The following is a 24,603-nucleotide window of genomic DNA, read 5'->3' on the forward strand; positions in this document are numbered from 1 at the left end:
CATATTTTACTGAAACAAATCCCAGATATGTCATTTGATCTATGATGTCTTTCTTAGTTTTAGGTCTTAATCTATAGATTTCTTCATCTGCCTTTTATTCTTTATAAATATTTTATGAAGAAACTGAGTCATTTGTCCTTGGGTTGTTAAGAAATAGTTGATTCTAAATAGAGAAATGACAGTTATTTTCTGGCTTGTAATCCTTTTTCTTACCTGAATTATGAGAGACAACGTCTCTCAAACTCCTATGTATTAATTCTTAAGACTGCATAACTCAAACAGGAGTGCCATTACAGAGAGAATGAAGTAAGGAAGTGGGTCCAGTTTTAAGAACGATGGTGATAAGCCTTTCATCCTTTGAATTTTAGTTGGCAAGTGCCAAGCAGGCAATTAGAGATGAAGAACTAAAGTAAGGAAACAGAACCTTAAATACATAACAGAAGATGCCCTATGATTCAAGTTCCCATGTTAGAAATATTGCTATCCACCAGTAGTTTGAAATAAGTGGACAATAGGTTATGACTATTTTTTTATTATATAGTTTTTAGGCATTGCAGTTTTTGCTGAATGTAATGTCTCTATGTATTGGCTTTTTTCAGTCCTTATTCTCCATCATTTAGAACTTTAGAAATTAAAAATTATTTTCTGTTCCTTTGTCATATAGTTCTACTGTCTTCACCCTTTTTTTCTGCAAGAAATGACAGTGAAAGTTTGTCTTCATCATAACTTGCCTAGAATGGTAATTCAGGCCTAACCTTACTAGATTTACAGCATAACAGGGAAGAGTAATTATAATCTAAGTTTGTCATAAGACTTAAACCGATTAAAAAAAAAAGACTTAAACCGATAATGGATCATAGTTTTAAAAAATATTTATAGAATCATTCAATATGAGGGGTCAGAGAAATTTAACCCAGCCATTCCTAACCACTTTGGAATTTATGAACCTCTTATAAGTATCTAATGAAAGCCTTGAAATCTCTACTTAGAAAACTGAACAGAATTGTGCAATTTCAAGGGATTCATGGTCACTCCCACCCCAGTTACATGTATGATCTGCCTTGGAAATCCATGAACTATAGGTTAAGAGAAATTGAAGCTCAAACAGGTGAATTGATATCTATAAGCTACAGTTGACTCGAACAATACAGGTTTTAACTGTGCAAGTCCACTTAATATGCAGATACTGTAACAATTTTCCTTAGGTTTTCTTAAGATATTTTTTCTCTAGCTTAATTGTAAGAATACAGTATATAATACATACAACACAAAAACCTGTTAATTGACTATTAATGTTACCAGTAAGGTTTCTAGTCAACTGAAGGCTATTAGTAGCTAAGTTTTTGAGTCAAAAGTTACAACTGTGGGAGGGGTCAGTGTGTCTAACTCCTGCGTTCAAGGGCCACCTGTACATACCTACTTAGTACCAAGAGCCAAGAACAATTCTCAGGGTTTTTTGTTTGTTTTTTAAAGATTTTATTTATTCATGACAGAGAGATAGAGAGAGGCAGAGACACAGGCAGAAGCAGGCTCCATGCAGGGAGCCTAACGTGGGACTTGACCCCGGGCCTCCAGAATCAGGCCCTGGGCTGAAGGTGGGCCCAAACCACTGTGCCACCAGGGCTGCCCAATTCTCAGGGTTCTTAGCTCCCAGATCAGTTGCTCTTACAAGGAAGATTCATCTGGAAAGTCCTTATTCAGTCACCTGTAAGAACTGAATGTAGACAACTTAATAACTAAATGTGGATTTTTTTTTTGTACCTTTCAAAAGATTAACTTTCTAGTTAAGATTTTTAGGTGCCTACCATCCTATTAGGTAAGTGTAGAAGGTAAAATTTGAGATTTTATGTGTTCTGTTTTTATTTTAATTAATTTACCCAGGCTGATGGAGAAGACTAAAACTTGGATTGGTGAAAAGAGTATTAACTTTGAATTCAGAACATGGTCTGAAGCCATGTGTTAGTGAAATAAGTATAATAGGAAGTTTGGCAAGTCAAATCACCTAGTATGTTATATAGGAGCTTCTTTTTTTTTAAGATTTTTATTTATTTATTCATGAGACACACACAGAGAGAGGCAGAAATATAGGCAGAGGGAGAAGCAGGCTCCTCGAGGAGAGCCTGATGCGGGACTTGATGCCAAGATTCTGGAATCACACCCTGAGCTGAAAGCAGACACTCAACAGCTGAGCCACCCGGGCACCCCTATGGGAGCTTATTTAAAGAAACCCATAATTGGGGCACCTGGCTGGCTCAGTCAGAAATTAGAACATGTGACTCTTGATCTCAGGGTAATGAGTTTGAATGTCACATTGAGCACAAAGATTACTTTTTTAAAAAATCTAATTGTCTTTTGTGCCCATTTGGATCATCAGAATGTTTGGTTAAGCAGGGACATGAGGGATGGAATTCTGAAAGTGGAGACAGCACTTTGTGGAAAAACTGGCTTGTGAGGAGTACAGTATCAAAAGATGAAGTTATAGAAAGTAAGCGAGCTAAGTATATACTTTCCAGAACTTAAATTTTAATGTGTAGGCATTGGAAACACTTTAAGCAAGGGATTAGTAAAAGCTCACTCTGGCTGCTACGTAGAGGGTAGATTTGAGGGTGTCAAGAAAAGGATACTTATTAATGCAATCATCTCTGATGGTGAGAGCCTGAAGAGGATGATGATGGCAGTGTAGGGGTAAGATCAGAGAGACTGCAGATCTATTTAGGAAATAAAAATAGGACCTGACAGTTAACTGACTGAGGTCAAAGAAGACAGAGGTGTTGCAGATAGCTATCAGGTTTCTCTACTTTCAATTTTTATGTTTAGACATGTTGGAAGTGAATATCTCTGGGATGTTCAGATGATATCGAAAAGGCGGGAACATGGCACCTTTGGTGGGGAACTCTGGGCTGAGACTGCACTTGGGACTGCTCAGCATGGAAGCTGTTGAATGAGCAACATAGAGCCAAGGGAGGAACCTTGGAGACTACAGACATTTAAGGTGCAACAGGAGGTCAATGAGTTTGTGGAGGAGACAGAAGAAATGAGTAGTGGGGGATGGGAAGAATCCAGAAGTCAGCAGTTCAAGAATTTTAAGGACAGAGAAAGGAACATGTGAAATGCAGCAATAAGATCAAGACTGAAAAATTATTGATCCTGCCATCCAGAATGTAAAGGGCAACCTTTAGGGAAAGTAGTTTCAGAAAGAATGAGAGCAAAGCCAATTACTTTGAGAAATGAGTGGGAGTCTTGTCAGGGAGAATGGCCAGTCAGGAAAGAAAAGAAGACACTGAAATGCTGAGTAGTGAAGCTGGAGAGAGAAGCAGGTAATAAAGGTCTGACAGGCCTCACTCTAGTTTGGAGGGGCTTTAACTAGTTATAATGTACTCTGGGTTGTGATTCAGAAAGATCCCTCACTGGCTACATTGTGGGCAACTGTGATGCTGCCCAAATGCATGATGGTGTTATTTTTCTCCAGTAGGGCCAGCTGCTCAACAAAGAGGTGGTTTGTCTCTGAGCCAGGATTGGGAACAGGGAGTGGGGGTGGGGGCATAACTCAGCTAGATTGAGAGAAAAGGGAAGCATCAAGGGTCAGAGGCCTCCACGAAGTGGAAAAGCAACTATAATGGGAGTAGCAGAAATGAAATAATGGGGTGATAAAGTCAGAGGAAGGAATGTGTGAGATTTCTGAAGTAGGGTGGTTCTGGAAACGAGGTGTAAGGGTGCGACTGTAGGAATGGATTAGTAAAGAGGTGATGTTTGGCATTGGAGAGAGATCAAGAAATCACAGGCTCTATCCTTTCCTGCACTTAAAACATTGGATTCTTCTTTCCTATCCTACTAACAATTTCTCTTAGGGATCATTTGGTACTGACACTGGTTATTATTAGTTTCTACAAATTTAATCACTTGCCAAGTATTTGCTGGGTGCTTACTATGAGCAATGAACTGTGCTGGGCCAGTGGCAATGAGTTTGTGTTCCAGTGGGAGAGACGAGAAATGAGCCACAAAGTACACAATTATACAGTTATAACAATTGAAGAGAGTGCTTGAGAGGAAAAGTAACAATACATGAGAGTATGTAGCACTGAAGCCTGGAGGGCTGGGGGAGATAAGATAGGCTTCCTTCAAGTGAAACTAATCCTCAAAGCCTGAATGAAATAGCTGTAACAGGTATTAACAGATACCAAACAGTGTTGGTTGAACCACTAAGAAATGGGAAATAATTTTTAATTCCTCCCAGCAGTTCATCCCTTAGGGACATGATGGTTGAGGTATGAACTCTAAGAGGAAAAAATAGATGGAGGAAAGTGATGCAAGGAGAATATCAGATTGATGGCATGGCATATGCAAAGGTACTTTCTGAAGCTTCATGGTTCCCGGGGATGGCAGAGAGCAAGACAGAATAGAATGAAGCTAATGACCTAGATGGGCTAAATTCATGCTTTTGTAGACCAGACCATGTTAAGGATGTCCTAAGAGCAATGGGAAACCATGAAAGAAATGAAGATGGGTGGGAGTAGAATAGGGATTTGCATTTGTGAAATCAGAGTTGCATTTCTAGACGCTCACTGGCTACAATTTATACAGTGATTGGAGGAGGCCATACGGTCCCTGTGAAAGATGGTGATAACTGGGTAGGGGTAGAGGTGGCAGGAGAAGTGGCCTCGTGTGTAAAACTATTTAAGATGATGACCTGGGTCACATAGCTTTGGTTAGATACTGTTTAAGTTGTAATAAGGAGAGAATAGGTGTGAATTTCCTTAGTACGATGCAGTGAGAAAAGCCTTCCTGGGTAGGTACCGTATAGAAGCAATGTGACTTACACAGGATTCATCTGGAGGACAGCCCAGGAGGAAGAACCACAATTTGAAGTGAGGAAAGGAATCAAAAGACGTGACATTATCCAAAAAGGAGAAAAGTAGCCTTGGTGGATTTCTGCATAGCTTGTAAGTGTTCATTGAATCTTTAAAATCCAGCCTTTTATACAAAGTGATCTCAAGATAAACATTTTAATGAGACAGGCTTTTAATGCAATAATAGTTTCTATTGTTTACTGGTTTGATTTTTCTTTTTTTTTTAAGATTTTATTTATTCATGAGAGACAGAGAGGAGGGGGGGGGCAGAGGAAGAAGCAGGCTCCCTGCAGGGAGCCCGACGTGGGTCTCCAGGCTCAGGGGCAGAAATGAAAGTCACGAATACACCTGTTTGAGTTTTTTTTGTTTGTTTGTTTGTTTTTAGTAATCTCTACACCTCATATGGGTCTCAAACTCACGTCCCCAAGATCAATAGTCTCATGCTCTTCTGACTGAGGCAACTAGGTGCCTCACAAATATACTTGTATTTAAGATTTTATTTTTTTAAATGATCTCTACACCCAATGTGGGGCTTAAACTTAGAACCCTGTGATCAAGAATTGCATGATTCACTAACTAAGCCAGCCAGGCACCCCTTCACTTGGTTGGTTGGTTTAAGATTTTTAAAAATTTATTCATGAGAGACACAGAGAGAGGCAGAGTCATAGGCAGGGGGAGAAGCAGGCTCCCTGTAGGGAGCCTGATGTGGGACTTGATCCTGGGACTCCTGGATCACGCCCTGAGCCGAAGGCAGACACTCAACCGCTGAGCCACCCAGGCGTCCCCCCTTCACTTGGGTTCTAACTCATGTATTGCACTCATTTTAAACATGGGAATCAGTTGATATTGAACTCATGACATTCACCAATCAAATAAAACTCCTCAACAGAAACTACATATGGAAATGTAGGAATAGGGTTTCCTTTGTTGAGTATTCCAATTTGTTTCAAAAAACAAATGTTTCTCTGGGTGCTTAGCTGGCTCAGTCTATAGAGCCCCACATTGGGTGTAGAGATTACACGAAAATAAATAAGCCACATTTAGTTCCTATATGACCTGTTCTATTATTTTGCCCATTTAACTCGACCCTTCATGATGAAGGCTTTCTCCATGTGTCTGGTGATACCTAACTGACCTTTCAGGTTTTATTTTTTTAAAGATTTTATTTATTTATCATGAGAACACACAGAGAGAGAGGCAGAGACACAGGCAGAGGGAGAAGCAGGCTCCATGCAGGAAGCCCGATGTGGGAATCCATCCTGGGACCCAGGGATCATGCCCTGAGCCAAAGGCAGATGCTCAACCGCTGAGCCACCCGGGCATCTCACCTTTCAGGTCAGAGCAAAGTACCAAAAGGTTTATTGAGGTTCTGAGTGTATAGGTAGGTGGATTTCACCTGGGGGAGTCCTTTTCTGTAAAAGGCCAGGAAATAAGTATTTTAGTCTTTACAAATCATCACAGTCTCCAGGTTGCGAGTTCAAACCCTGCATTGGGATCCACTCTGGGCATGGATCCTGCTTAAGAAATAGATGCCTTAATTTCCAAGAGCAGAGAGTAGGCCAGGCTTGCTGATATCTGCTCTAAGGTGATCAGCTAGAAAGCTGGACTCCTGCCTAGGATCATTGTTTTTAAAGACCCTATAGAGAAAATTTCCCTTCAGCTCAGCAACTCCTGTCACAGATCTTGGCCCCCCACCAACATATATAGGAAAAGGCTGGGCCATTCATTCCCAACTCACAAACCAACTTTACCTAACAGGAATTTTCCCTCTCACTTACTGCCCTGATCAAATACTTGTATGGAAAGGAAAGCATTAGTTTCTACCAAGGGTCTCCTTCATTGCATAGGGCCACAGTCCAGATGCTGAACACAAATGGTCAGCGTACAGCAATGCTTAAAGGAAAGTAGGGTTCTGGAGGGCTACCCAGTGTGACTTCTGAGCAATTGTCAAGTGCATTTTCTTTTTACTCGTATGTCCTCAGCAAGGTCCAAGGTTTGATTTCTTAGAGAAAAGCTAAGCAACACATAAAGCAGAGTACCTAGTAATTATTTGTTGACATATGGAAAATTGTATAAGCAGTAACGGCTTGTCATTAGTCCAACATTTATCAGGTATGGACACTGGCTGGAAACAATGGGTGCTGAAGTGAGAAAGTAGGGAAGTCTGAAATCAATGTGTTTTTTGTTTGTTTGTTTTTAATTTTTAAAGATTTGTTTGAGAGAGAAAGAGCACACAGGCAGGAGAGGGAAGGAGGGGCAGAAGGCGAAGCAGGCTCCCCAGTGAGCAGGGAGCCCGATGTGGAGCTCAATCCCAGGACCCCAGGATTATGACCTGAGCCGAAGGCAGATGCTTAACTGAGCCATCCAGGGAAACTTGAATTCAGTGTTTTAAATCCAGGTCCAAGTATGTAGCTTCTTGGCAGAAGCTTTGAGCTTCCTTTGCTGGTGCATCCCAAGTTCACCCAGAATCCTTTGGTTCAGTGATAACACCATGCTAACTGCTGGATAACATTTTTTTAATTTTTTTAAAATATTTTTTTAAGATTTTATTTATTCATGAGAGACACACACACAGAGAGAGAGAGAGAGAGAGAGGCAGAGACACATGCAGAGGGAGAAGCAGGCTCCATGCAGGGAGCCCCATGTGGGACTCGATCCCGGGTGTCCAGGATCACGCCCTGAGCTGAAGGTGGCGCTAAACCTCTGAGCCACCTGGGCTGCCCTTCTTTCTTTTTTTAAAATTTTTTTTTAATTTATTCATTCATGAGAGACACACAGAGAGAGGCAGAGACACAGCCAGAGGGAGAAGCAGGCTCCCTCCAGGGAGCCCGATGTGGGACTCGATCCCAGGATCAGGACCTGAGCCGAAGGCAGACGCTCAACCACTGAGCCACCCAGGTGTCCCTGTATAACATTTTCTGATAAAATGTGAGCAAAGTTAAGATTCAGTTTTGAGAAACTGGGAACACTTTTGATAACTAGAGATATTTCCCAAGTATGATGTTTAAAATCCATATATGGAAAGTGCTTCCCTTTAATCCACGTATGGAGGGCATGAAGTCTAGACCCTTCCTCAGAAGGATCTGAAACACTTCTTTGGATGATTCCTCTGTGTTTAGATATACTAAGTAAAGTCATCATATTGCAGGGTTTTTTTTTTTTTAAGATTTTATTTATTCATTCATGAGAGACAGAGAGAGAGAGAGAGAGAGGCAGAGACACAGGCTTGATCCCGGGACTCCAGGATCACACCCTGGGCTGAAGGCGGCCCTAAACTGCTGGGCCACCGGGGCTGCCCCATATTGCAGTTTTTTTTAAGGCTGAGGATGTACTCAAGCTAGGGGGTGAGACTCCCTATGGTTATCAGTCCTCTGCTGATATTCTCTGTCCTGTTCATCCTTCATTTTCAGGTTTACTGTGTGGATCTTCCCTAAGAGAAGACTTCTCCTTCCACCTATGACAAAGGAACTGCTACCTGACTAGTCTACCTGTCTCAACCACAAAGCTGGGCAAAATTATGTGTGAGGAAACTGCTGTTAGACATTAGACACCATGCAGCACAAAACAGTGATCCTAGAGAGAAGGGATACTCATGAGGTAAGTCTCCAAATGCCTCACTGTCTACTTAAGGACAGGATTCTGATGACTCCAACATAATGAGCTAGAGTCCAAGCACATCACTGTGATCCTACTAAGCTGAAGAGGCAGAGAGCAGAGGTTAGAGTGTTAACAGTGGCTGGAACCTACAGGGCAAGGCAACAGAGAAGGAAGCTGCACAGAGAGGATCCCCAGAGGCCTGTGTGTGGATGAGGGGGAGCTGCTCGTATTGGTATGGAGTACTGAGGAGAACCAGCAAGTAGTTACTACAAGGTTGAGAGCCAGCAGACACAGCAGAGGTTGAGCCCTGCCGGGGCTCCTCCTAGCACCTCCTCAATCCTCCAGGCATCCAGGCTTGACACCAGAAGGGCCCATCTTAGAAGTGAAGATCTTGCCCTAAAAGTAAGGGCTACAAAAAATACGCTTCAATGAGGGTAAAAAAAAATATACAGTTCCATCAATGAAACCTGAAAGTATTAGTTCCCTGAAGATCTGTATTTTATATAAGAAACGCTAATGAGGGCAGCCCAGGTGTCTCAGCGGTTTAGTGCTGCCTTCAGCCCAGGGCCTGATCCTGGAGACCCACTCAGGCTCCCTGCATGGAGCCTGCTTCTCCCTCTGCCTGTGTCTCTGCCTCTTTTTCTCTCTCTCATGAATGAATGAATGAATGAATGAATGAATGAATGAGTAAATGAATGAATGAATAAATGAATAAATAAAATCTTTAAAAAAAGAAAAAAGAAATGCTAATGATCTTCAGGCTGAAGGGAAATACTAGATAGACATCTGAAACTACAGGAAGACATGAAAAACCACTGGAAATGATGCTTGCCTTAAAAGACAAATGAATGTTTAAATCAGAACAGGAGCAGGCAGGTAAAAGGGATTATACTATTTGTAAAAGCCCCTTTGTTTCTGAAGTTGTGTGAAATGTCGAGTTGGTAAGTGAAGGGTGCACGTTGTTAGCCCTAACGCAGCAGCTCTCAAACTTTGTGTTCTGTTTATACTCAAAAATTATTGAGGGTCCTAAAGAGCTTTTGTTTATGTGTGGATATATCTGTGAATATTTATCATGTTAAAAATTAAAACTGAGAAAAATGCTTAAATATTTTTAATTACAATGACCCACTCAATGTTTAATTTTTGAGAGAGAGAGAGAACACACATGCACAAGCAGGAGCAGAGGGAGAGGGCGACACAGAATCTCAAGCAGGCTCCATGCCCAATGCAGAGCCGAACGTGGGGTTCAATCTCAGGACCCTGAGATTGTGACCTGAGCTGAAGCAAGAGTCAGACGCTTAATTGACTGAAACACCCAAGTGCCCTCCACCCCACCCTGTTCAATGTTTATAACACATTTTTACAAAAGTAACTCTTTTCCAAAATAAAACTAGAAGAGTGGCTTTGTTTTATAATTTTACAGATCTCTTTAAAGTATGGCCTTAATGGAAGACAGCCAAATTCTCATACCTGCTTCTGCACTCAGCCTGTTACAGGATGTTGTTCTGGTTGAAGTACATGAAAACAATATGGCCCCACACAGGTATGTGGTTGGAAAAGGAGGTATATTTAATAGCTTTTTCAGACAATATTATTCTTTGATACTACACCAAAAATTGACGAGTGATTTTTTCAAAAAGATGAGTTTCTTCTCATAAAAATTATCTCCCAAATTATGATACTGGGACAACACCAGAAACTACCCAGGTCTCCACACCATGGTTTTTACAAAGTTTATATGAGCCTCCTGGAATCAGTAATCCTATTTCTCACCCAAAGCAAGGCTTTGCAGGCTGCAGGGTGCAGGATAGGTCTGGCTTATTTAAAAGTCCAGCATTGCTGGAAAGTGCCTTGTTTCTTTGGCTCCTGGGCCAGGTTTACCCAGGTGAATTTTAGGCTATGCTATAAAATGGAGTTCATTATTGAATCTTAGGGTGACATTGTGACTTTCTTCTCCTCAATGAAAGATTCTTTTTTTCCAGCAGATTTATCCATATAAGTTTTGTTTCTCAAGACTCATGGGGTAGTAAAGGAGGAGACAAAACATTTTTATTGAAAGTAACTTAAATATATAAACTTGAAAAAAATGAAAAGTACCTTTCAAGTCATTTTAAAAATTGTGTATAAAGATAAATCCAAAAGCACGTAATCTATAGTTAAACAACCCTTTCCCTATGAAGGCAAAATTATTGAGAAGTGTTTATTTTCCCTCTTGAAATGGCTAATCCAGGTAATAATATGGCTGTAGGTGGTCTATTCACATTGCTTCCTTCACTGCTTCTCTCTTTTAAACACACAAATCTTTCAGAACTACTATCACTGAGCTGCTGGCCTTTGCTCGGAAACAGAATGATACTTGGATCTTACAGGCCCAAGGCCCAGTGGACAGACAGGCTCTTGTCCTCCACGCTGGCCACCATGTCTTCAATGGCCTTCCAGTCAAGCTTGCTGAGGATGCTGCCAGTACTCTCAGACACACTGTCGATGCCACCAAAAGGAGGCTCTTGTTCTTCTTCAGTTGCTGACAAGTCCTATCAAATTAAGAAAGGTAGTAAGTTGTGGTCCAAGCCTGAGAAAAAAATAAATGGAACATGAACTAAGCTTTCCAAAGATTCTAGAGTTGCTCATGCACCAACTGATGAAGCACACCAGGGCAGTGGTTGCCCAGCACATCTAGATTGACAACAAGCTGAACATCTTCTGACACAACTAGATGCTGGTACCAGGTCTGAAGAATGGACACAATGGATTTTTATACTTGTAATAGAAATATCTGTTCTTACTTTTTTGATATTCTTTAATACAAATTCAAGGAAAATTCTGAAAGATAAATGCTACAGTACTAAGCCAAAAGTACAGATGCTCTGAATTACTACTTCAATCTTGCAGTATCTCCACATTTCACAAAAAACAAAAAACCGTAACAACTGGAGAACACAGAGAAATCACTAAGCAAACTTAAATCCGGAACAATGCTTACTTGTAGAAGGGAACTGTGACTCTCGCGAAGAACCGTACGGATGTCTGAAGGTACCGTCCAGGGACTCACCACGGTCTCCTCTCTCTCGTACTCTATACATACCTGTTTTGATTGAGGCGAAGGTTCTGCACTAATGTGATTTTTTGTACACTGCAGGCAACATGGAGCACCAGAACCTTTCAAGGGAAAAGGACAAAGCTACATGGGACTAAGTCATCTATAATTTTTTTTTTGTTTATTCTGACTTTTATCATCAAATCTGAGGGAGTCACATTTTACCTAATAATTGAAGTTTTTAAGATTTAAGAAATCTCTGCAATTCAAGATGGGGCTCAAACTCACAACCCTGAGATCAAGAGTCACTCCACCAATTGAGCCAGCCAGGTGGCCCTTACCTGATCTTTGAATCACAAGGTCTTGGATATGGTTTTTAATAGTTTCTGCCCTGTCAGTGTGATGGAAGGGAACAGAATTCTGGCCACCTCTTGATTTTAAAAAATAACAGGAACCTCTAGGACAAGGAGGAGAGGCTGCACATAGAACTGTGGAGAAGTTCCAACCACAGAGTTGGGTGAATGCACACTGTGGTGAAAAGCAAAACAGCTAGTAAAACAAAAACTTGAGATTGAAGGATAATAAAGAATACTATTTTAACCACGAGGGTTGGCAGTCTCTCCAAGGTAGACGGAAACAAATGGAGATGGGGCGCTGAGGTGGTTGCTCCAACCTCCAACCAGTCAGGCTGTGAAAGAGATCAGCAAAGGCTATAACCACCAACTAATGCCACCCCCACTTCTGCTACAATTAATTTGTTAATTAGACTTTGATACTCATCAAATGAACATAATTATTGCCATCTAAAAACACTGACAAAATCATCACCAAAATCAAGAACTTAAAGTTAGCGGTTCTGCATTTTAGGATAAATCTTTACCTGTGGGGAATCTACACACCCTGAGAAACTGTCCCTGGCCTTCTCTCACCTTGCTTTCTGCAGGGATGGCTTTGTAATTTCCTCCTCTTCAGATCAGAGTGTATCGCTCTAGGATTTGTTCGGGATATCCAATCTTAAAATACAATATCAAACAATGCTGTGAAACTGTGCATGTGCAAAGCTTTCCAAGTGTGGGTGTTCATGCCCCAGTGTGGACAGTGGACGCTTTCTAAGGTAAAAGGTCAGTGATATATTAAGAAGAAACCCCACAGTGGAAACTAGGCTGGCAAGCACACCAGCTGCCCTCGAAGAAAGCACTCTCTGTAGGACAGTGACCACCACTGCCCAGTTTCTTTATAACACATAAACAATGTCTACAGTGAGGAATCTGAAACTGAACAGTAAAACCGAATCCATCACCTGTACCACCCTCAGAAGGAAACCCTGTTCCTCCTCGTGCTCTACCTGTGTCAGTCCGTGGGCCATACTCTAGACACACAGCCAAGCTAGATACTTGGGAGTCCTACCCAATTTCATCCTGTCACAGGCAGGGCTACTCCTGGACAATGAAATACTTCTGTTTGCCTTTCTATGGGCAAGGCCCCATGCGAGATCATAATTCACTTCAAGAACACAAAACCCCGGATCTCTGGAGCTTTCATAAATATAATACCAGGGTACATATCATTTCAACTTATTTTTAGGGGCAACATTGTATTTTGGGGTATTTTATCTGTTAAACTAACACTGCTAAATATTTGTTTAGAAAAGAAGGAAACAGGGATCCCTGGGTGGCGCAGCGGTTTAGCACCTGCCTTTGGCCCAGGGCGCGATCCTGGAGACCCGGGATCGAATCCCACATCGGGCTCCCGGTGCATGGAGTCTGCCTATGTCTCTGCCCCCTCTCTGTCTCTCTCTCTCTCTCTCTCTATCATAAATAAATAAAAATTTTAAAAATGTTTAAAAAAAAAAGAAAAGAAGGAAACAGCTTTGGAGTACTCTAAACTAGAAAAAATTTTACAAAAGATGAAAGATTAAAATGAGAGACTTTAAAAGAAAAGAAGTCTGGGATGATACCATTAAAAGCACAGGAAGTGATGCTTCTAAGACTCATATTGATCCTAATAACTACAGCCTTGAGTTTTAATGCACTCAGTGGGGGAAAACTCTTGAAAAAGAACCTAAGAGAATTTCCAGGAAATACAGACATCAGCAGTCAAACCTGACAAATTAAACAGCAGACACCGCTGAATGGAGAGGCAGTAAAGTGGAAGACGTGTCTGCAGGGGAAGAGGGTGGCGCCGGATGACAGGCAGAGGGCAGGAATAGACTCATTCAGGTCTCATCATTTTTATAGTGCACGTAATCAGTGTGTTCATCGTTACACCTACCAAAGTTAGTTATTTTCTGTAAATTAGGATAACGCCACAGAGCTCACTCAGTTAATGTAAGACGAGGTAAGGTCATGCTCAGGCTGTGTTCACACAATGCCCGGCATCCAGGAAGTCCTCTGTACTGTTAGCTGGTGTCATTGTCCTAAGGGGGTCCAAGCAGGCCCCTGTACTTCCCAAAGCCTCCGTGGCTTCAGCTGTAAGATGGGGATGACAGCAGCCCTGTTTACCTACCAAGGCTGTTTCAGAGAGCTCACAGGAGAATAAGGTGGAAGTGCTTTCAAAATGGTGAAGAATAACATGGGGTGAGGAGGGGGCCAGGGCTGGATCTTAATTCGTAGGAATTAAGATCATGACCACTTCCTCTCTAGTTGATCAGAGCACAGCTGATTGGAATCCCCAAACTCATGGGCCTGTGTGCTGCATGACTGTGACAGAGGCCCCCTCCTGAATTACTGGTTTTTATGTTCAGTTCTGCGCTAAGCCCATGTTTTCACTTTTTTTTAAAAAGATTTATTTTATTTATTTATTTATTTATTTATTTATTCATTCATTCATTCATTCATTCATTCATGAGAAACACACACAGAGAGAGAGAGGCAGAGACACAGGCAGAGGGAGAAGCAGGCTCCATGCAAGGAGCCCGAGGTGGGACTCGATCCCTGGTCTCCATGATCACACCCTGGGCTGCAGGCGGCGCTAAACTGCTGTGCTACCAGGGCTGCCCCTGTTTTCACTTTTATAAGGAAAATTGAGGCTTATACAAATGGGTTAGGAATGTGCTCAAAGCTAAAGAGTAAGTGCTGGGTTAGGGTTCCAAAGAGAGCTAATGCCACACCCTGTTCCCTAAATCCCTGGACCACACAGCTGTACCTTTCAATCTAAAATCTGTATTTGAAATTTCTAAGAGTGTTATGATTTTGAAAAAATGTAAGTTGAAGAACTTTACTCTTTATTCATCCCTTACCTTTTTGGAAGGTAACTGGAGAAGGCACAGCCTTTCTTGCTGCCACTTTGGCTCCACCTCCTTTATTCTGTATGGTAAAAGTAGCAGTTCCTATAAAAATGAGCAAACTTCTTTAGGCTTCTGTATGCACACCATGATTTTTCACATGTTGTACTGTAAATCCTTTGAGGACAGAAACTTCTGATAAAGAGGGAACCCAATATATGGTGGTTGATTTGAACCAAGAAAAGAAAACAAAAGTGCAGATGAAGGAAGGGAAAACTCTACTTTAAAACTTGGTATCCTCATCGCACAACCACAGTCCTTTCTCAAATTGGCAAATGTGCCTTAACCACATCTCTGGCAACCAGAGAAGCCAGGCACATAAGCCTATTAGCAGTAAACACCTTGACAGATGCCAAATTAAATATTATCGAAAGAATAATTAAGGTTTCTGAAATTCCAGGATTAATAACATTATTTATGTTATGCAAAATGTTTTACTTATTACCTTCAACACCTCTATGAGGTAGGTTTTTAGATTTTATTTATTCATGAGAGACACAGAGAGAGAAGCAGAGACACAACACAGGCAGAGGGAGAAGCAGACTCCTCGCAGGAAGCCCAATGCAGGACTTGATCCTCAGACCCGGGATCACACCCTGAGCCGAAGGAAGACGCTCAACTGCTGAGCCACTCAGGCGTCCCTAAAGATTTTATTTGGGAGCCAGAGAGCTCACACACAGGGGGAGGTGCAGAGGGAGAAGCAGATTCCCCACTGAGCAGGGAGCCTGACATGGGGCTCTGGGGCTCAATCCCAGGACCCTGGGATCATGACTAAGCCAAAGGCAGACACTTAACCGACCGAGCCACCAGGTGCTCTTGAGGTAGGATTGAAATAACATATTTGAGGGCACAAAGCAGCAGAGCTAGAATATGAATGTAGGCCTGGATGATTCCAAAGGCCAGACTTTTTTGATGCTTTTGATGCCTCACATTACTTAGCATATAGCCTTTATATTGTTTTTTATAGAGCTAAACGTAAAGCAAAAAAAGGGGGCGGGGGGAGATCTGTAAGTGTAAAAGTTTGCTATTGGGAGATATCTGCCAGAAACTACACACTGCTTTACAAGACAGGTAACAACACAGACTCACTAATACCTTCAGAAAAACTTCTTTTACAAATGAGCTGCAGGGAACTTAAAAATATTGATGAGTGAGTCTTCACTTCCCCATCTCTGCAAAGACTGAACTGCCCCACGTGGGCCCAGGTGATCTGCGTCACTGAGACAGTAGAGCCTGGGATCAATTATGCCTGGGTTTCCCCCAATGCCGCGCAATACTGGGGGGACCCAAAGCCTCTTAACGTAGCCAGGGGAAAGGATTGGGTCCCAAGTGTGTCCATGGCTGGGCAGAAGCCAGCATGTTCACCAGCACCCCAGGCTGCCTTCTCTCTCCTCTTCCGGGGAAGCTAAGGGACAGGTGAGCGAGGGTAATGGCGCATTACGTCGTGGTCTTCTCTGATATGCTATAAACACTTGCCCACTAATATTCCTGAACAGTGGTTTACAAATAGCTATTTTCAGACAGGAAAGCTAAACTGCCATTTTTTTCCTCCACTTATCCAAGTATTCAATAATCTCAGTTGTTCAGTGTGAGTGGCAGCAATAGATAAAGAAGAGAATGTTGCTACCCTCAAAAGATTTAGTTGAGCGTGGAACATAAGTAGACAAGTAACTACATGAGACCTGCTGCAGAGGTGCCTCAGAGGGACACAATCATGTGATGGGGGGCCAGAGGACAACAAATAAATGGTAGCAATGGCAACTATGACAGCTGTTGTCTCTGATACAACCACCAGGCAAGTTAAGTATCAGCCCCAACTTAAAAATGAAACTTTGGGGGATCCCTGGGTGGCGCAGCGGTTTGGCGCCTGCCTTTGGCCCAGGGCGCGATCCTGGAGGCCCGGGATCGAATCCCACATTGGGCTTCCGGTGCATGGAGCCTGCTTCTCCCTCTGCCTGTGTCTCTGCCTCTCTCTCTCTCTCTCTCTGTGACTATCATAAATAAATAAAAATTAAAAAAAAAATTTAAAAAAAAAATGAAACTTTGGATAATAAATTCATGACATCAGTTTAGAAAAACAAAAGAATGAAGATTAGGGATGGCTTCCAAGACACAGCAGTGAGGCCTTCATGGTAAGAGAGACTTTCAAGGAAAGAATGAGGCAGAAAGCATAGCCTCTGGCTGGAAAATAAGCTGGCATGCAGCACCTATGAGCTGGGGAAAGGAGGCTAGGGAGGCCGGCAGGGAGGCTGCCTCGAAGTCCAGGGACAAGCTCTGGACTGATGTGGGGGTGGTGGTCCCTGAGGGCTTCTGAACCCAGGCTGCAGGAACACCTCTTCGAGAACCGTCCCTCAAGGGCAGGTGAGACCAAAGGAGCGCTGAGGCCTCAGCCCAGGTGAGTGCAATGTAACAATACAGGCCTGACACTGAAAGAGCCAAAACAAAGACATATTTCCATATAATCCAAGACTTTTCCATCTGATATTAAGAAAAACTGTGGATTCAAGTTTAAAATCTTGCCAATTTTTGGTATTTCTTTTACTTAATTTTGGCAAATGGATCAGGTGTAAAATAAAAATTAAAAAGAGCAGTATTTTCTTACTATAATTTGTTTAGCAAGAGTTAACCAAACTTTGAAGTTTTACTAAAAGGATTGGAATTTATGGAAATTTCAAGTTTCTAGATTGAGGCAGCATAATGAAGCATAGGTTCTAAATGTGTAGACTCTAGACCCAGGCTGGGCTTAAATCCCAGCTCTGCTACTTCCTACCTAACTGATCTTAGGTGTTATTTCAACTTTCTTTGCCTGGGTTTTCTCATCTGTAAAATGAGAACATAACAGTAGCTGTCTCATAGGGTGGTAATTAAAGAGCTTAAATGGAACCTGGCACATTATTATACATTTTTAGGCTGTATAGTATATATTAACTATGATTATACATTTTTAAATATTTTATTTTGAGAGGGAGAAAGACAGACTGTGAGCAGGAAGAGGGGGGTAAAGGGGGAAGAGAACCCCAAGCAGTCTCCACATTAAGCACGGAGCCTGACATAAGGCTCAATCTTAGGACCGTGAGGTCATGACGTGAGCCAAAATCAAGAGCTGGACACTCAACTGGCTGAGCCATGCAGGTGCCCCATGATTATACATTTTTAATGTGTAATCATTTCACAAAATAAGTATGTTTTACTCTGGTAATCAAAACCCAATATGGCAAAATTAAAGGAAGGTTAACAATAAATAACAGACATTGTATCTTCAAATGTGGAAAAGGATGTTCAAAAGGTAAAAACAGGGGATCCCTGGGTGGCTCAGTGGTTTAGCACCTGCCTTTGGCCCAGGGTGTGATCCTGGAGTCCCGGGATCGAGTCCCACGTCAGGCTCCTGGCATGGAGCCTGCTTCTCCCTCCTCCTGTGTCTCTGCCTCTCTCTCTCTGTGTGTCTATCATAAATAATAAATAAATATTTTTAAAAAATACGGATGCAACTGTCTTAAAAAAAAAGGTAAAAACATGATATTTCAATATGAGCCTCTTAGTGACAGACAGAAATCCTGATATCGATCTAGTACATCCTGATATCAGAACTTGATTTGTGAAAAATGCCTACCTCTTTAGCCAGACACACAAAAGAAACAAATTCCCAAATAAGTCATATCTAAATATTGACTGTTCAATTCTATTACAAAAAGATCATTAGTTTAAAAAAGATTTCTGTGATCTTCCTATTTCAAAGCAATGGAACAAACAAAATCCCAGCACAGGTAAGTTTTTATCAATCCTGCAGCTTGCATTCTGCTGAGAGGAGAACTGCTTTTCACTAAGATTTCATTTTACTAATGCAAACCAACTCTGGAGACAAGGAGGTCCAAATTATACAAAATTTTTATTTTCAAATTATACAAAATTTTTAAAAAAGGTCAAAGTCTTACCATGTGGCCAAGGAGGGCCTTGAGGATGCCCCAGAGGTTTCCCCTTTCGGATATAACTCGGTCTGGATATATATCTGAATTTTCCAGGTTGATTTGTTGGAATATTGTGACCATATTTATTCTCTCTACAGTAGAAATTACATAATTATTACATTCCTAGAATCTCAGTAATAAACTATATTTCAAAAAGCCCAAATTCTAGCTCAGATTAATACATTCATTTGACGTTGCTTTTTCTATACCTCAGTGATAACATTCGTGTTTTGACGATTCTCAACAAATTATTCTTCGTATCTCACACCTTAAACTTCATTTGTTTTTTCAAAGAAATTGGTCATCTATTTTAAATTGCCTATGTATTTGGCAGTTATGTATTTTTAATACTCTGTTTTATTTTAGAAAAGATTCGAGGGAGTCTGTGCTATTTTGAGTAGACCCCAAATTATACATACACAAGTAGTCTGATTACATGTGGGTTCGTGTTGGGAAGAGATGGCGGAGAGGCGAGGACTGTTTCTGCAAGAGTGGAGCCAAGGGGAGAAACAGGGAGAACAGTTAGGTGGCAAATTAGAGAAAAGGAAGAAACAGAATTGAACGGATATCAAAATTGCATTGATATCCAGTATGCCGGAGTGCGCTGGCACATCTTAGAGACGCAATGCCATTTTTGTCTTTTTCCTTGGTGACTCTATAAACTTGTAAAGACCTCACAATTATGGGAACATGTTTTTCTTTACTTGATTATCGTACTTCTGAGCAAGGTAGATGCAAATATACTGGACGTGGGGGACAAAAGCACTAAATTCTGCTTACTGCGCCTGACATAATCTTGCCGAATGACCTGCCAAACTTTGTCTTACCTTCTTGGAGAAAGGCAGTGTTGCTCTTGGGAAATTTGAGCAGCTCTGGGTTTGTGAGGCAAGGCTTTCTGTGCAGTTTTTGGTAGCTGTACTGATTCAGATAACAGTTCGTTCATCAGACTGTATGCTTGGGAGATCCGCTGATTATAGTGGTCCGAGAGTAATAACCTTCAAACAAAGAATTAAACAGCATTTAGTAAAAGACTCATTTTCCGTTCATACTTCTAGAGGAAATGTAATGTTTGAAGATGTCCTAGCATTTATTTGGTTTTTTTCAATGCTTTTCAAATGCAAATTCATATTTCAGATTTCTGAAAACCATTAGGTGGAAATTGAAGGTACCTATAGTTAGGAGCTTTTGGGTATTTTCAAAATACACCTACATATCTGGATTGGGGGAGGGAAGGCAACAACAGAAAAAAAAGCCTGAAAATTCAATGGAATAAACAATATTTGAAAGCAAATTCCTTAAAAGGCTCATGGAGTCTATTTTCCTTGCAGTTATCTCCCATGATTTTCTGTTTATGGACAGAAAGGGGCTACGTGAAGACTAGAGCTGGTCAGGCGTTGTCGACACCTCGGGTGTGCAAACTGGGGAGCTCACCTGTCCTTTTCGATCTTCATCTTTTGTCTCAGCCTGATTTCCCGTGAAGTCATGTAAAACTGCAGGAGAAATACCCAGTTAGTCTGTGATTGTTTAGTTCAAATAATTAAGCCACTGTGATGCAGGGAAAACATGAAAATTCCACTAAACAATTTTAATACCAAAGTTTTTTTTTTTTAAGATTTTATTTATTTATTCCTGAGAGAGACAGAGAGAGGCAGAGACATAGGCAGGCTCCATGCAGAGAGCCCGACGTGGGACTCGATCCCAGGACCGTGGGATCACACCCTGAGCCAAAGGCAGGTGCTCAACCACTGAGCCACCCAGACGTCCCTTAATAGGAGGTTAAAACGTATTTTTGCCATTCAGGAAAACAGTGTAAAACACTGTCATATTTGATAAGCTTCCTATCTCAGCACAAAACATGAAAATGTTAAACATCATGTAATTAAAATCTGGTTTAATAAGTGGGATGCAAAATCTATTTTAGTAGCTAAATTCATGTATTTTCTCAAAAGGAGAGAACCTTATCAGCTGCATTAAAAATTTTTTTTAATTTGAATTCAGTTAACATAGTGTCGGCTGCATTTAAAATGGAAAAAAAGAACACTGAAGTGCATTTGCTCTCTGCAGATCCTACATGGAAGTAGTCAGTAATAAATTAAAGGTCTTATTAATTTCTGATATAAATTCAAATAAGGGGTGCCTGCGTGGTTCAGTTGGCTAGGCATCTGCCTTCAGCTCACGTCATTATCTCAGGGTCCTCGGATTGAGCCCCACATCAGGCTCCCTGCTCAGGGATAGCCTGCTTCTCCCTCTCCCTCTGCCACTGCCCCTGCTTATGCTCTCTGTCAAATAAATAAATAAAATCTTTAAATAAATTCAAATGAAATTTGTAATTACAACCCCTCACTAACCCCATCCCTCACCTAAACAGTAGCCAAAAATAAACAAGTGTTTGCAACTGTGAAGGAGTGGTCACAAAATCTATGAACCAAGCAGCCCCAGTGCCTTCGATTAATTTATTCTAAATCTGGACACAGTTCTATCTTGGGTATTTGCTTGGTTGACAGGGTGACATCAGAAGTCACCCCCCATGGGTTGGAGGAACACATACATTAACACATGCACCTGAAGATTCTAGTCATGTGCCTCACTGCTGACAAAATGTTATATTAATTAAGATCGGGGCACCTGGGTGACTCAGTCTGTTAAGCACCCAACTCTTGATTTTGGGTCTCAGGGTCATGAGATCCAGCCCCATGGTGGGCTCCACACCATGGGGCCTGCCTAAGATTCTCTCTCTCCCTGTGCCCCTCCTTCCAGCTCATGTGCATGCACATGCTCTCTTTAAAAAAAAAAAAAAAAGTTTTATTAACATCAACATGCTTTCTCCAGACACAAGTATAGTGTACAATTTATGTAAGAGTTCACCTACTTTTGCACCATTTGGTGCTTAACTGTGACCACCTTATCTGGAAAACTTACTTTTATAGAACATGTTTCCCTAATGATGCTGAAAAAAATTAAGTACTATTATATTTTATTTCAAATTACAAAGTAAAAGATAAACTAAGTATAATCCAAATGTAATTTTCATAGTAATGTGATTATCAAAATAACATTGCTTTATTTCACCTTCTGAAGAAAACTGCTTCTGACCTAGCCATGGTGACGTCCACAGTCAGGGCTCAGTGAACAAATGTTGACAGTTTTTATTTTTTTATTTATTTTTTATTTTTTATTACTTTTATTTTTTTATTTTTTGTTGACAGTTTTTAAAGGGCAGTGCGCGCGTGCATGCACACACACGCACAATTGTACCCTTGGTACGTGACTAGACCATAGTCTTTATTTTTTGTAGATAACTTATGGATACAGAATTTTTATTACACACACAGTCAGTGTTCAATTGCCATTGACTCTCACTGAAAATTAAGAGAATAGCTCTAACTGGTCACCAATCACTCAACATCTTCACTGGGTTAAAATTAGCTACAGCCGTAATTAGCCTGGGGAAGGGAAAGTATTTAAGATAGTTCAACTTCTAGAACATGGTTTGTAGAATACCTTGCTATATTTTATTAAGGTAATTAACATTTTCTGACAAGCAAACTGGTGACATTTCTGTCTAATAAAAAAATGCATCCAAATTATGTTAATCCTTTTCCTGAATATTTGCTAAAGAAAAACTGCACACATTCTGTGCTAATTCCTTTGCCCCTGATACTGCATACTTACTGGATTGCTCCTTGGGCAGAAGGGGTCATGTTCTCGCCCTCTCTTTTCTGCCAGCTGGTTTAAGTACTCTGCCATTCTTTCCTTGCGTTTTCTTTTCATCCACACCTGAATTTCTCTTCTTTCCTTCTCCGTTCTTTGTGTTCGTCTACCAGAAGAATGCTGAACTCTGAGAAATATAATAGCCAAGGCATCATTTGATTTTACATTTTTTATGGATATAAGTAGAATCACAACTAAATGCTATTTATTTGGAAAGGGATTTTTTTTTAAAGTAATTTCTACACCCAACATGGAGCTCGAACTCACAACCCTGAGGTCAAGAGTCACATATGCCGCCGACTGAGCCAGCTAGGTGCCCCTATTTGGAAAGATTTTTCCCATTCTCGAAAAGTAGTATTTGTGCATTATCTCTATCAACTTGCTCCAACCTGTAGTCTGAAATCCATTGAAAATGATCTCAGAAAACTCACCAAAAGCCTCTTCATCCTACTGGATTTCTCTAAAGCATTTAATATAATTGGCTCTTTTTTCCTGTGTTGAAAACACTCTGTAGGCTCCTACATTGGCTACTTCTCTGCTCACCACTTCCATATTAATGTCTTGAAAGGTTGTTTTTTACTTCTTTACCAATCATCTATTCCTGGACTAGCTCAATCGCTTCCAAAACTTATACTACAGAGATGACTTCTAAACAGCTGCCCTTGTGGATCTAGCCTCACATTCATGTTCATGCCATACTTCCCACGGGCTGACCTGAGCTAATGCCTGAGCATGGCAGGCATAGTATGGCTGGCTCATTCCTGCAAGACACAGGACTCTTCTGGGGGGGCAGTGTTGGCATGATGTCTCACCACTGACCCAGCTGAAATTTTCCTAGAACACTGTACTCTAACATTCCACTTACTCAACCCTCTCCCCTCCCCCTTCTTGTCTGATGTGTTCCTCTACTTCTGTGATTTTCCACTTTTCCCTTCATAGGCCTTTCTCCCAATAATTGTCTTGCACATCATCTAATCCTATCTTGGTTTCTGCTTCTCAGATGATATGAACTGACACAAGTAGTACTGATAGTGGTCTAAGAAAACACGTAGTGTGAGATAGGGATTTGGGGCGGATTCATCACCCAGCATACGAGAACATCATCCCAAGTAGAAGGTCACAGGTACAAGTGATGTGGTTTGTACTGATAACCTGCTTTTCCTTCTGGAAATCTGGATTTGGTGTCTGCCAGGCAGAGGCTGCCTACCCAACTAGCCCCCAAGAAAAACTCTGGGCACTGAATCTCTAAATGAGCCTCCATGGTGGACATTATCTCACAGATGCTGTCATAACGTGCTGCTGGAGGAACTGTGTCCTGTTGGGACTGCACTAGGATTCTTGGGACCCTTGCCTGGTTTCCCTCCGAATTCACTACATGCACTCTATTCCACTTGCTGGTTTTGCTTTGAGTTATCTTGCTGTAATAAATTAAGTCATGAATTTTTTAAGTCCTCCCAGTCAATCAGCGAACCTAAGTGATCTCCTGGAGACCCCTAACACAGGATCAGATCTACACTGGCCCTGCAGTCTGACAGCTGCCCCAACTTTCTCTGGCTCCTGCCCTTTCTCCCTCACAAGTATTTCTCCAAATAAATCTCTTGCTCACCTAAATCTCATTTTGGTATTTGCTTCTTGGATGTGCCAATGAATATTACTAACTGATTATATTCTCCTGGCACCCTATAACGTATCTGAAACTACATTCTCTATCTTGCCAAAGAAATCACCATCAACTCAGTCATCCAAATAGAAAATCATTCTCACTTCCTCCTGACAGCCTTCAGGTTTACTCATGATTACTACCCTACGCTCTCTATTCTGAGGTCCTTCAACTTGAGACTACCGAAGTTAAGACCTCCAGTTGGCTCCCATTTCTTTGATCCCCTTACTATTTGTAGATAAGGAATAGATGTCTTTGGCCTCCAATCTATAACCAGCACACCTAGCCAGTCCCTCTCTCTCATTCCAAGGCATAAACTCCAGTCACACCTAACTCCTGGTCCACATCTGATCATCACTCCTTTGCATTTTATATTCTTGCTGCCTTGAATACCCTTTCTACTGTTTATAAGGAACACAAATTTCTATTGATCCTTTGAAATACAGCTCAAATACTGTAACTAGTGAAGCTGATGCCTTTGACGGACTCTCCCTGCAAGCTCCCAT

At 41.3% G+C, this 24,603-nt stretch overlaps 1 protein-coding gene across 9 annotated transcripts in view; it reads right to left on the reverse strand.

The window, feature by feature from the left end:
* Nucleotides 1–9,990: 9,990 nt before the first annotated feature.
* The window catches only part of CPLANE1 (ciliogenesis and planar polarity effector complex subunit 1), a 141,283-nt gene continuing 126,670 nt past the window's right edge, over nucleotides 9,991–24,603 (reverse strand). For 8 of the 9 annotated variants that reach the window (XM_055324960.1, XM_055324967.1, XM_055324965.1 and 5 more), the window contains 8 exons: nucleotides 22,399–22,564; nucleotides 20,158–20,216; nucleotides 19,554–19,721; nucleotides 18,694–18,818; nucleotides 14,717–14,806; nucleotides 12,408–12,491; nucleotides 11,425–11,600; nucleotides 9,991–10,975 (listed from right to left, as the gene is read on the reverse strand). In XM_055324960.1, the coding sequence (XP_055180935.1) occupies nucleotides 10,808–10,975; nucleotides 11,425–11,600; nucleotides 12,408–12,491; nucleotides 14,717–14,806; nucleotides 18,694–18,818; nucleotides 19,554–19,721; nucleotides 20,158–20,216; nucleotides 22,399–22,564 (1,036 nt within the window). In that variant the 3' untranslated portion in view covers nucleotides 9,991–10,807. Of the gene's footprint in view, nucleotides 10,976–11,424; nucleotides 11,601–12,407; nucleotides 12,492–14,716; nucleotides 14,807–18,693; nucleotides 18,819–19,553; nucleotides 19,722–20,157; nucleotides 20,217–22,398; nucleotides 22,565–24,603 lie in introns of those variants that run through there. The other variant, XR_008664356.1, reaches the window with a different exon arrangement.

The sequence above is a fragment of the Nyctereutes procyonoides genome, unplaced genomic scaffold (assembly GCF_905146905.1).
Source record: "Nyctereutes procyonoides isolate TBG_1078 unplaced genomic scaffold, NYPRO_anot_genome, whole genome shotgun sequence".
Classification (NCBI taxonomy): domain Eukaryota; kingdom Metazoa; phylum Chordata; class Mammalia; order Carnivora; family Canidae; genus Nyctereutes; species Nyctereutes procyonoides.